Source organism: Belonocnema kinseyi, chromosome 6 (genome assembly GCF_010883055.1).
Source record: "Belonocnema kinseyi isolate 2016_QV_RU_SX_M_011 chromosome 6, B_treatae_v1, whole genome shotgun sequence".
In the NCBI taxonomy this organism is placed as follows: domain Eukaryota; kingdom Metazoa; phylum Arthropoda; class Insecta; order Hymenoptera; family Cynipidae; genus Belonocnema; species Belonocnema kinseyi.
Window position 1 is genome coordinate 44,387,706 of NC_046662.1, and position 13,997 is coordinate 44,401,702.

Consider the following 13,997-nt stretch of genomic DNA (forward strand, 5'->3'; position numbering starts at 1 on the left):
AATTTAGTAAATAAATTATAATTATCATAATAAATAAATTATAATAAATAAATTTAATAAAACACTTAAAATTACCAAATATTTCAAATAATTTAAAAGATTGTAGTATATTTTTTAAGATTTAAATCGAATTTGCAATCGATTTCAATGATTTAAAGACTTTTCAAAGAATTTTAATAATTTTAGGGTATTTAAACAATTTCCAAGGAATTTTGAGGAGCTTTAAATCATTAAATAATGTCAAGGGATTTCAAAAGATTTTTAGTATTTGAAATATTATAGAGTGCTTTTTAGTAAATTTCAATCATTTAAAACAATTCGAAAGGATTTAAAAGATTTCAGGGTATTTTTCAAAAATACTAAGAATTTACAAAAGCTTGACAAAGTTTCAAAATATTTACAAGAATTTTTAAAATTTTAGGGTATTAAAAAAAAATTCTAATGAATTTTGAAGCACTTTGAAAATGTTCAAATCATTTGAAATATTATTATATTTTAATAGATTTCAAAGAATTTATTTACAAGAAATGAGGGATTTCCTAGATTTCAATCTTTTTTAATGCCTGAAGGTTTTATCAAAAAATTTTAATAATTTCAAAGATTGTAGAGTAGTTTAAAATATTTCAAGGAATCTGTACTTGATTTTAATATTTAGAAGGCTTTTCAAAGAATTCTAATGATTTTAACATATATTATAAAACTTTAACGAATTCTTAGGAGCTTGAAAAAATATCAAGGGATTTCAAAATTTCATGGAATTTTAAAGATTTTAGGTATTTATAAAAATTCCAAGGAATTGTTATGAGCTTTAAATTTAAAAGGTATTTGAAAAGATCTAAAAGAATTTAAAATATCTTGGGGTATTTTTTATGTTTCAATAATTTGAAGTGATTAAAAAGGATTATAAAGATTTTAGGATATTTAAAAAAATTCAAATGAACTTTTAAGACTTTAAAAAAGTTTCAAGTGATTTCCAAAAATTGCAAAGGTTTAGAAATATTTTAAGGTATTTTTAAAAATTCTAAGCAAATTAAAAAAGAATGTATTGGCTGGAAATATTTTAGAATATTTGAAAAGACTTCAAGATTTTAAATGATATGAATTATTTTACGGTATTTTAAAAGATTTTAAAGAATTTTAAATTTATTTCAATAATTTAAAGGTGTTTCAAAGAACTTGAAATATTTTAGGCTATTTTAAAATATTCCAAGAAAATTTAAAGATATTAACCATTTAAAAAAAATGGTATTACCAAAAATTTGATTGAATATTTCAGATTCCAGGATATTTTAAAAGATTCCAAGGAATTTTTATTTTATTTGAATAATTTAAAGGGACCTTTAATGGAGTCTTAAACATTTTAGGGTTCTTATAAAAATTCCAAGGAATTTTTATGAGCTTTAATATTTAAAACAGAATTTCAAAAGATTTGATAGAATTTTGTTTATCTTAGGGTATTTTTTATGTTTCAATAATTTGAAATGTTTAAAAATGATTTTTTAAGATTTCAAAAGATTATAAATATTTTAGGGTATTTAAAAAAAATCTAAGTAATTAAAAAAATATAATGACTGAAAATATTTTAGGGCATTTTAAAAGACTCTAATTAATTATTTATTGTTTTTGATAATTTGAAGGGATTTCAAAGGAAATATATAAAAATATAAAATAAAATATAAAAATATAAAAAAGGGTATTTTAAAAGACTTAAAGGCGTTTTCGAATGATTTAAAAAAATTCAAGGGTTGCAACGATTTTATAGGGCCTATGTAGATTTACGAGCATTTCAATAATTTTAAGGTATTTAAAAAATTTCGACGGTATTTTAATAAATTTTTCACCATTTCAAAAAATATCAAAGTTCAGAGAAAAAAATAATATTAGCTACATTAGTAACTTTTTGGTTTATAAGATTAAAATATTTGTCTTTAAATCTTGATTCTCAGGGAAAAATGAAGTTTTGCGGCTATGCCGGAATTTCAAGCATTTCTTACCTGTGTCAGTATATTTTCTCAAATTCAATGGAATATTCAATTTTTCATAGCGAAAAATAAAAAAAATCATATTTTCAAATTAAAAAACAAACTTTTTAAGAGAAAACTCGTCTTGTTTTTTTTTTTAGGTTGAATACAAATGTTTTTGATTAAAATTTTACCGGTTGAAGTTTCTTTTCTTTGGTTGAAAATGTAATTATTTTGTTGGAGATTTGTCTTTTATTTATTTTGTTGTTAAACCCTCATCTTTTTTACTTAAAAAATTACACGCTTTGTTGAAAATTCATCTCTCTGGTTTAAAATAAACTATTTTGGTGAAAATCAGTTTTTCCCGTTGAAAATTGATTAACTGAAAATTTAACTTGCCAATTTTGGTTAAAAATTCGCCACTTTTAGTTTTAAAATCAACCATTTAGATGAAAGTTAATGCGCTTTATTGGAAATTCGTCTCTTTTTACTGAAAAATAAACTTCATGCTTAACAATTAAAGTTTATTGTTCGAAAAATAATAACTTTTTGTTTGAAAATTTAACCAATTTTTTAAAAATTCGTTTTTCTTTTTTATGAAAATTGATCTTTTTAGTTGACAATTCCACTTTGTGTTTGAAAATTGATCTATTTTTCAGAAAATTTTTCGTTTTGTTTGAAAATTCATCTATTTGGGTTAAAATTTCATTTTTTTGGTTAAAAATTCAAATACATTTTAAATATTTCTTTATTTCGGCAAAATTTTTTTTTTATTAAAAATTAAACTATTTCATTTTCGGTTAAAATTTTCTTCTTGTTTTAAAATTCATTTTATTCCATAAAAGTTGAACTATTTTACTGAAATTTTTTTTATCATTAAGTTTTTAACTTAGAAAATTAAGTATATTATTTAAAATTCCGCTTTTTTGATTAAATTTATATGTATTTTATTTAATATTAAAATATTTTTAAGCACGAATACCAACTATTTAACTTTTCGTTGATAATTCAATTCTATGGCTAAAGATTCAACTAATTTCTGGGAAAAATCATTTTTTTCTTTTGTTGAAAATTATTTTTTTTTACAGAAAAATTAACTATTCCATTTTTGGTTGAAAATGTTTTATTTTTTTGTTAAAACTTCACTTCATACGTTTGAAATTGAACTAAATTTTTGAAAATTCGATTTTTTTATCTAACAATTTCACTATTCCAATTTTGCCTAATTTTTTGTTCTTGAAAATTTATCTAAATTTAACAAAATTCTTTTATTTTTTCGAAAATTGATATTTTTAGTTCAAAATTCAACTATGTTTAAAAATTGATTTTTACATTTTCATTCATGAGAGTGTAATGTAATCGTTTCCCAAAATGAAGGCTAATTAATTAAGCAGATATTTACAACCAAAATTAAACAATTTAGGGCATTTTAAAAATTTGGTTTTTCAAATTTGAAATTGTTTGTTAAAGTTTCTTATAGATAGGTAGAAGACTTGCAAATTATCTAAATAAAATTGTTAATTTCGATGAAAATTAGAAAAGTTATGTACTTTTGGAAAATTTAAAAATTTTCAGAAAAATAAATATTTTTCTAAAAGATCAGAGAATTTGATTTAAATTCAACACTAGATATCAAATATATTTAGAAACTATGCCAGTTAAATTTCTTGATCAGAGAAAAATTCAGAAAGTATGAGCTTTTTCAAAATTTGAATAAAAATTTTTTATGAGTTTTAGAAATTATTGTCAAATTTTCTGATACACGTCAAAAATAATTGCAAATTATTCTAATGACATTTTTAAAATCGATAAAACTTCAAAAAGTTATATGCTTTTCAACATTTTGAAAATTTTCTAAAAAAAGAAAAACAAATTTTTTAATAGGTTAGGAAATATCAATCCAAATTTCTACTAGATGTAAAATAAATGTTTTTCGAAACTATTATCATGAAATTTTTTAATTAAACAAAATTTCCAAAAAGTTTCCAAAAAATTTAGTTACATTTTATGACTGTCGAAAACTCAACTTTGTGGTAGAAAATTCATCTTTTTGTTTGAAAATTCATTATTTGTGGTTGAAAAATTAATTATTTTATTTAAACCTTCTTTTTTTGATAAAAATTATTTTTTTAAATTGAAAATTGACTTTTTTTATGAAATCTTTCTTATTCTTTGGAAATTTATTTACTTTAATAAAAAATTCAAATACTTTAAAAAATGTCATTGCTTTGGTAAAAATATATATACCTTTTTAATTAAAATTGAATATATAATATTAATCAAATGTTTACAGTGCATTGGCCACTCAACGTAGATTTCGAAAAACCTGAAACTGTTGGTGTAGAAGGAGCTAGGAACTTTTACTTAACGACTAATGATGGTGTAAAAATAGGAGCTTGGTAAATATTAAATAAAAACTTTTTTTTTAAACCTGTTAAAATATTTGTCTACATAATTTTATTTTCATTTTGCATTAATTAATTCTCTAAAAAATACTAAATTTCGGATTTTTTTTCAGGCAACTCTTACCTAGATCACTATTGGAACAAAATATCAGCGCCACTGAAGAAGCTTACGAATCCGTTTTAAAAAATTCGTCCAGGCCAGTAATTTTGTACATGCACGGTAACAGTGGAAATCGAGCGAGTAGCCACAGAGTTGAATTATATAAATTATTTCAAGACTTGGATTATCATCTAGTGTGCTTTGATTATCGAAGTAAGTATTTTATTCTTCTCTAAAGTCATATATTTTCAAGATTTGATCCATATAGTACCTTATTTTTAGTCAGTAACCTACATTCTTCAAATTTTTAATAAAATTTTAGTGTTCGGCTCCGAGTTTTGCGAAAATTTACATTTAATAAATGAAAAATAGATTTTTATACCATTTTTTAATAAAAGTTTATAGTTCGTTTGAAAAATAAATGAAAAGAGTCGCTTAGTAGGAAGAAAAAAAATTTTTTATTTTAATTACCAGTCACTTTTTCTTGCGTAGTTCTGAATTTTTCAAACATAACATTATTGTCTACTGACAAAATTCAAAGTACGTATTTTGGTAACATTCTTTATTTTCTACCAAATATTTAAAGTTTTAATTAAAAAGGTTAAATTGTCTACGAAAAAAAAAGAATTTTCAACAAAATTTTTAAATTAAAAAAAAAAAATTAACAAAAAATGGAATAGTGAAATTTTTAGATGAAAAAAAATGAATTTTCAACAATAGAGTTCAATTTTGCTACAAAAGAAGTAAACTTTTAACTAAAAAAGAAAATATTTTCGACCAAAAATGGAATAGTTTAATGTTCTGTTGAAAAAATTAATTTAGAGATGAATTTTCAACTAAATTAATGAATCTTCAACCAAAAAAATTCTTTCCAACAAAGTAGTATAACTTTGACTAAAAATAGATTAATTTCAAATGAAAAATTGAATAGTTAATATTCCTACCTAAAAATATTTTAGTATAAAATAAAATACAGTTCAATTTAAATTAAAAAGGCGAATTTTAAATAAAATACTTAATTTTTGAGTTGGAAAATTATTTATAAAATTTTTTTTTAATATTATAGTTCAATTTTTAGTTAAAAATATAATTTTGAAACAAAAAGAAGAAGGTTTGAACAAAGTAGTTCAATTTTCAATCAAAAATAGTGAATTTTCAATATAACAAGATGAATTTTCCACCAAAAAGTTGAATTTTCAATGAAAAATTGAATAGTTCATATTTCTACATCAAAATATTTTTGTATCAAATAAAATAATGAATTTTTTAATTAAAAAATTAATAAAATTTTTTTTAATTGTTCAATTTTTATCAAAATAAATGAATTTTACAAAAAAAAATGTAAATAAAAAGGAGAAAGTTCAATTTACAGTAAAAAAAATATTAAAAAAAAAAAACTTTGAACAAAATAATTCAATTTTCAACCAAAAATAATGAATTTTCGAACAAGAAGATCAATTTTCTACCATAAAGTCAAATTTTCAAATGAAAAATTAATTTTCAAAAAAAAATATATATTTTTTTTAATGACAATTGTTTAAAGTATTTTTATTTTTGATCAAAGTAAATGAATTTCCAAAGAAGAAGAAGGATTTGATAAAAAAAAGTCAATTTTCAAACATATATTGAATTTTCAACTGAAAAGAGCAATTTTCGAGAAAATAAATAGTGGAATTTTTAAATAAAAAAATTAAATTTTCAAAAAAAAAAAAGGTAAATTCGAAACGAATTAAGTGATTTTTAAGTAAAAGAGAAAACTTTTTCAACAAAAAATGGAATAGTGCATTTTTCTGTTAAAGAAAAATTAATTTTCGACTAGAAAAGGCCAATTTTTCAAAAGAAGAATTGAATTTATAGCCATGGAGATATATTTCCAACTAAAAGGTAAATAGTTCATGTTCCTGCCTAAACAGATTTCAATATTAAATAAAATACAATTGAATTTGAACAAAAAAGGCGAGTTTTAAATAAAATACTAAATTTTTAAATTGAGAAAATAATTATCAACAAACATTTCAATATAATAGTTTATTTCTCCTGAAAAAAATGAATTTTACAAATAAAAGAAAATTAATCGAAAATGAAAGAGTTCAATTTTCAGTTAAAAAAATAATTTTTCTCAAAAAAAGAAGGTTTGAACAAAATACTTAAATTTCCAACCACAAACAACCAATTTAACGGAAAATGGAATAGCGAAATTTTTAGATAAGAACATTGAATTTTCAATGAAAATTTAAATATTTGGTATTCCTACTGCACATGAATTTAAACAAAAAAGCCGAATTTTAAATAAAATACTTAATTTTTAAGTTAAACACTTATTAGTAAAAAAAAACTTCAAAAAAATAGTTCAATTTTTATGGAATAAAATAAATTTTACAAAACAAAATTTTTAACTGAAAATAAAATAGTTCAATTTTTAGTAAAAAAACAACAATTTTAGACCAAAAACATAAAGTTTCAACAAAATACCTAATTTTTTAACCAAAAATAAGGATTTTTCAAACAAGAAGATCTATTTTCGGCCAAAAAGTTGAATTTTCAACTGAAAAATTAGTTTTCAACCAAAAAAATTTTCACAGAAGTAAAGACATTTTTTCAAGTATTTGAATTTTTTAACCAAAATAATGAAATTTAAATCCAAACAAGAAGAATAATTAAAAATTTTTTAAATAAAATAAAATAAAAGTGGCCAATTTTCAACCAAAAATGGCATTTTAAATTTTAAGTTAGTCAATTTTTAACGAAAAAAAAAACTGATTTTCACCAAAATGGTTCATTTTAAAACAAATAGATGAATTTTCAACATAGAGTGTAATTTTTTTAATAGAAAAGATGAAGTTTTAACAAAAACATAAATAAATGAAAGACTAATTTTCAACAAAATAGTTAAATTTTCGACCAAAGAGAAGAAACTTCAACCGATAAAATTTTAATCAAAAATAAATTTTATTCAACAAAAAATACTATTTTCCTCTAAAACAGTTTGTTTTTTAATTTGAAAATATCATTGTTTTTATTTTTCGCTATGAAAAATAGACAACTTTTGAAAATATGTACTTTGAAACGTTCTTTCAGTAAACAATAATGTTTTTAATTTAAAATAATATTTTTTAAAATGAAATATCAACTAGCACAAAGTACTTTTCTCGTTGAAAGTTCGTTTTTCTTGGATGAAAGTTCATTTTTTGGTTCAAAATTTATTTTTTGTTTTGTTGAAAATTTATTTTTTGGGTTGAAAATTTGATTATTCTATTTTTGGTTCGAAATTCATATTTTTTAGTCGAAAATTCAACTATGGTTCGACTTTTTGGTTCAGAATTAATTTTTTGAACTTAAATTTTAACTAATTTAGTTGAATATTCTATCATTTTAGTTGAAAATGTATCTCTTTGATTGAAACTTAATTTTTTAAACTAAAAATTTAATTAATGTTTTTAAAAAATGCATCATTTGTATTGAAAAATCTTCTTTCTGGTCGAAAATTAATTTTTTTTATTAAAAGTTTAATCATTCATTTTTTGGTTGAAGATTAATCTTTTTTCTTTGAAAATTTATCTAGTTTGATGAAAGTTCATATATTTTGGACGACAATTAATTTTCTTCGTTCAAAAATTTTTTTTTTGTTTAAAAAAAGCAACTATTGTCGTGGAAGATTCACCATTTGAGTTGAAAATTTTAGTATTTCATTGAAAATTAATGTACTTTGTTTGAAAAGTTGTATTTTTTAGTAGAAAATTAATCTTCTTGTTTCAAAATAATCTTTTGGGTTGAATATTCTTTAGAGCAAATTTTTTTTTTTCAACCAAAAATTTAATTATTCTATTTTTGGCTAAAAACGGTTTTTTTTTTAGTTTGAAAATTTAATTATTTGGTTGAAAATTAATCTTTTTTAGTTTAAAATTCAACTATTTCTTTGAGCATGTGTGTATATTTTTAAAAAATCATCTCTTTTAGTAGAAAATTAACGTTTTTGTTTGAAATTCAACTATTTGGTTAAACATTTGTCTATCTTGTTGAAAATGTAATATTTTTACTTGAAAAGTTACGAATATAAAGCGGCTTCCATCGAATTTAAAATAAAATTTAGAGATAAATTCAAGAAATGATTAATTATGTTTATAATATTATTTAATTATTTAATTAATCGACGTTTTTAATATATTTAGGAATATCTTGTAATATAAATTTTCGAAGCTTCCTAAATTAGAAATATTAATTGAATCCCTAGAATCTGAAAAGTACATTATTTTTAATAAACTCCTGAAACTATATACATATTCCGAGTCGATTAATTTAAAAAATACGAAATGTTTCAATTGCTCATTACTGCGAAAAATTATACTTGGAAAAAACTTGAGATACTTAAAAAACCCCGGAATTGTCACAGAATTTTTTTTCAGGATTTGAATAGACACCCGCTAGGCCTCAAAAATTTTTGATTACCTCAAAACTTTTAATTAAAGGAATACAGTAGACACCAAATCAGGAAAAGCTGACAGATTAAAAAAAGATAAACTAATAAGTGATAATTTTTAAATTATGCTGTTAATTTTTTTTTCATTCTTTCAATTTTTTTATTGTTTTCTTACATAACTTTAACAGTAGAAAATCTTGAGCTGCTTAAAGTATTTTTCAAAGCTAGGAACAAAATTAATTTAAAAAAAAACAGAAAAATTACTAAATGTACCAATATAAATTCGACTGGTTTTAATAGTTTCTTTATCATGTCCCATTTTTACAAAAAAGGTGCCATTAAAGCCTGGAAAAAAAAACTATTTTCTCCCATTTTTTATTCCACGGGGTATTTTAGGTTTGTATTTATGAAAAAAATACAATAGTCATCAGATTTCAAGAAATTAAATAAAAATACAGATTGAATCTTATATTTTTTCCAGGTTACGGTGATAGTGAAAATGCTGATCTTTCAGAAATGGGTGTGGTCGCAGATAGTAAATTTGTAGTCGAGTGGTTGCTCAAAACTGTAAATGGATCAGCTCCAGTTTTTGTCTGGGGCCATTCTTTGGGAACAGGGTAAGTTTTTTTTTTATCGTTTGATACCCATTTTAGTTGAAAATTTATCTCTGATTTAAAATTTTGTTTTTATTTGGTTGTAAATTAATTTTTTTAACACCAAATTGAACAATTCCTGTTGAAGGTTTATCATCTGAGTTAACAATTTATCTCTTTGGTTGAAATTTGAACTATTTTGTTGAAAAATCTTTTTTATTTCTGAAAATTTAACTTTTCCATTTTTTGATTGAAAATGTAATTTAAATTCCTAAAAAATAGAAAAAATGGAACTTTAATTATTGATCGGGAAATGACGGGGGATTTAATAAAAAATTTAATTAAAAAAATGGTTTGACCACGTCAATGGTTATCGTTTGTATTTTAGGACAAGGAATTTCGGTAAAGAAATATAATTTAACTTGAGGCAGGAAATATTTTATGTACATTTAGAAAAAAAGAATTTTAAATTTTCTTTTTTCAAGTCAGATTTCTCATAATTTGAAAGTTCTCTCTTCTAAATTTTAGAAATGCAACTAATTTGTAAAAAAAGAAATCTATCTTCTTTTGGTAAAAATTGAACTATTTGGTTAATATTTTGAATTAAAAGATTAAAATATTTGTTTAAAAATTTATGTACTTTGTGGAAAATTCGTTTTTTTTGTAGGAAATTAATCTCATGGTTGAAAATTCATGTTTTAGGCATAAAATTCAACTATTCCAATTGAAGATTCATAATTTTAGTTGAAAATTCATCAGTTTGATTAAAAATTAATTTCTTTAACTGATAATTGTAATCTATCATTTTTGTTGAAAATTTATGTTTTCTAGTTTTTTTAGTTCAAAATTCCAGAAATTAGATAAAAATTTGTCTTTTTTAACGAAAAATTCAACTGTGTTATTGAAAATCCACATATTTTGTTTAAAATCGACTTTTTTTATGGAATATTATTTTTTTCGTATCAAGTTAATCTTCTTGTTTAAAAATTCCCTTTTTTCGGTAAAAAATTCAAATTTTGCAGTTAATCTCATTTTAGTTGAAGTTCATATTTTTGGTTGGAAATAAAATTGTTCGGTTGAAAGTTAAACTCTTTTGTTAAAAATTAATATATATTTTTTTTTTTGAAATTTATCGTTTTAATTAAAAATTCATGTATTTGAAAACTTGTTTTTATTTGCATTTTTTTTTTGGTTGAAAACTATTTTTTTATACTATAAATAAAACTATTATTCCATGTGAATGCTCCATAATTTCATTAGAAAATTTATCTCTTGGATTGATCATTCATTTTTTGACTAAAAATTTAATTATTCATTTTTTGGTTAAAAAATTATCTTTTTTAGTAGAAAATTCATTTTTTTTGTTTGTTTAACATTCAACTATTCCAGTTAAAGATTGACCATTCTGGTTGAAAATTCATCAGTTTGTTTGAAAAAGTAACTTTTTTTTTTAAAGTTAGTTTTTTTTTGTTGAAAGTAATTTTTTTAATTGAAAATTTAACTTATTTTAATTCAAAACTTCACATTTGCATTTGAAAATTTATCAGTTCGGTTGAACATTAATTTTTTAACTTGAAATTTAATTATTTAAGTTTTGCTTGACAATTTCTCTTTTTTAGTAAAAATTAATTATTTTGTTTTGAAATTCAAACTATTTCATTTGAAGATTCATTATTTTAGTTGAAATTTTTATTTTTGGTTTAAAATTATTATTTTTTAACAATAAATGTTACTATTCCAGTTTTGGTTGAAATTTTTTTTTAATTGAAAATTCATCTATTCGGTTGAAATTTTGTCGTCTTTAATTAAAAATCCAACTATTTCCTTTTTGTTGTTGGATACTGAACCAATCTATCTAGATTATGACATTTTCTAAATAGGAAAAGAAACAATCCAAAAAATTGTAATGGATTTCTAAAACTACTAATATTTTATACATTCTTTTTGTAAAATTTCAAATGAAAAGATTTATTTCAAGAAATTGAGGTAAAATTATTTGAACTTAATTAAAAGAACTCGTATAATATTAATAAGCAAACCCTGTAAATGTAAGGAATAATAAGTTTAGTGTCTATTAAAATTTTTAATTTAATTTTGAAAATAAATATTTCTTTTCATAAATAATTTTAGGAAGAATGTGCATGAAAAAGATTCACAATTAAAAAACCAGACTTTCAAAATACCTCACTTTTCGACTCATTAGAGACAAAAAACTATTTCGTTAAGAATTTACAGATTTTGTTGAAAAATTGTATTTTTTTGCAGAAAACTAATCTTTTTATTTGAAAATGAATCACTTTGGTTGAAAATTGAACTATTTTGTTGAAAATACTTTTTTTTATAAATTTTTTCATCTGAAAGTTTATTTCATTTTTTGTAAAAAGTTGATATCTTTTAGTAAAAAATTTAAGTATTTGTTTTAAAATGCATTTATTTTGGATTTTTTTTTCTTTTGTTTTGTTAAAAGATTTTTGGAATAAATTTCCTGAATTAAAATAAACGTTTGCGTTTTGCGAAATTTATGAATATTTTACTCTTAGTTAACCAGGAAAATTGAAAAACGTGACCGAGAAAACCGGCAAATGACCTTAAATTTAAAATCATACGCTGAATCGCCACCACGATTTTTTTTTAAATGCGCTTTTTTGGTAGAATATTTAGCCTCTTGGTTGAAAATTCATCCTTTTCGATTGAGGATTCAATTATTTTATTAAAAATTCATCTCTTGCTTGAAAATTGAATTATTTTGTTGAAAATTTAACTTTTTTTTGGTACAATATTGAACTATTTTGTAGAAAATTCGCTTTTATTGGTTGAAATATCAAAAATTAAAAACCAAACTTCTAAACTACCTCACTTTTCGGCTCATTAGAGACAAAAACTATTTATTTAAGAATTTACAGATTTTTTTGCAATTGAAGATTCATAATTTTTTTTCAAAATTAATCACTTTGTTTGAAAATTGAACTATTTTGTTAAAAAACCTTTTTTATTTGTTAAAAATCAATTTTTTCAACTGACAGTTTATTTCATTTTTTGTAAAAAATTGTATCTTTTAGTCGAAAATTTAAGTGTTTGTTTCAAAATTCATTTATTCTGGAATTTTTTTCTTTGTTGTGTTAAAGGATGTTTGGAATGAATGTCCTGAATTAAAAAAAACGTTTGTGTTTTGTGAAATTTATGAGTATGTTACTTTTAGTTAACAGGGAAATTGAAAAACGTACATCCTTTTTCGTCGAGGATTCAATTTTTTTTATTTTTAATTCATCTTTTGGTTTGTAAATATAATTATTTTATTTAAAATTTAACTTTTTTTGGTACAATATTGATCTATTTTGTAGAAAATTCGCTTTTATTGGATGAAATATCAAAAATTAAAAACCAGACTTCCAAACTACCTCACTTTTCGGCTCATTAGAGACAAAAAACTATTTATTTTAGAATTTACAGTTTTTTTTTGCAAAATTGTATTCTTTAGTAGAAAACTAATCTTTTTATTTGAAAATTAATTTTCTTCTTTAAAAATTCATCTTTTTGTATGAAAACTCAAGTTTTTCAATTGAAGATTCATAATTTTATTTGAAAATCACTTTGGTTGAAAATTGAACTATTTTGTTGAAAATTCTTTTTTTATGTATTGAAAATCAATTTTTTCAACTGACAGTTTATTTCATTTTTTGTAAAAAATTGTATTTTTTAGTAGAAAATTTAAGTATTTTTTTTAAATTCATTTATTTTTGAATTTTTTTCTTTATTATGTTAAAGGATGTTTGGAATGAATGTCCTGAATTAAAATGGACGTTCATGTTTTGCGAAATTTATGAATATTTTAAAAGCTAGTTAACCAGGAAAATTGAAAAACGTGACCGGAAAAAATCGGGAAATGACCCGGAATTTGAAAACGTCTGCCGAATCGCCATCCTTTTTTTTTGTTAAAAATGCGTCTTTTTGGTAGAATATTTATCCTCTTGGTTAAAAATTCATCCTTTTTTTTTTGTTGAGGATTCAATTATTTTATTAAAAATTCATCTTTTGGCTGTAAATATAATTATTTCTTTGACAATTTAACTTTTTTTGGTATATAATTGAACTATCTTATTGAAAATTCGCTGTTATTGGTTGAAATATCAAAAATTAAAAACCAGACTTCCAAACTTCCTCACTTTTCGGCTCATTAGAGACAAAAAACTATTTATTTAAGAATATACAGTTTTTTTGCAAAATTGTATTCTTTAGTAGAAAACTAATCTTTTTATTTGAAAATTAATTTTCTTCTTTTAAAATTCATCTTTTTGGTTGAAAACTCAAGTTTTTCAATTGAAGATTCATAATTTTATTTGAAAATTAATGACTTTGGTTGAAAATTGAACTATTTTGTTGAAAATTCTTTTTTTATGCATTGAAAATCAATTTTTTCAACTGACAGTTTATTTCATTTTTTGTAAAAAATTGTATTTCTTAGTAGAAAATTTAAGTATTTTTTTTAAATTCATTTATTTTTGAATTTTTTTCTTTATTATG

The 13,997-nt window shown here is 21.4% G+C and overlaps 1 protein-coding gene across 4 annotated transcripts in view; it reads left to right on the plus strand.

Annotated features, from left to right (window-relative positions):
- LOC117174785 (lysophosphatidylserine lipase ABHD12) overlaps positions 1-13,997 on the plus strand; it is a 47,240-nt gene that overhangs the window by 24,051 nt on the left and 9,192 nt on the right. For all 4 annotated transcript variants that reach the window (XM_033364150.1, XM_033364152.1, XM_033364151.1 and 1 more), the window contains 3 exons: positions 4,255-4,360; positions 4,480-4,679; positions 9,365-9,500. In XM_033364150.1, coding sequence (XP_033220041.1) covers positions 4,255-4,360; positions 4,480-4,679; positions 9,365-9,500 — 442 coding nt within the window. The remainder of the gene's footprint in view (positions 1-4,254; positions 4,361-4,479; positions 4,680-9,364; positions 9,501-13,997) is intronic.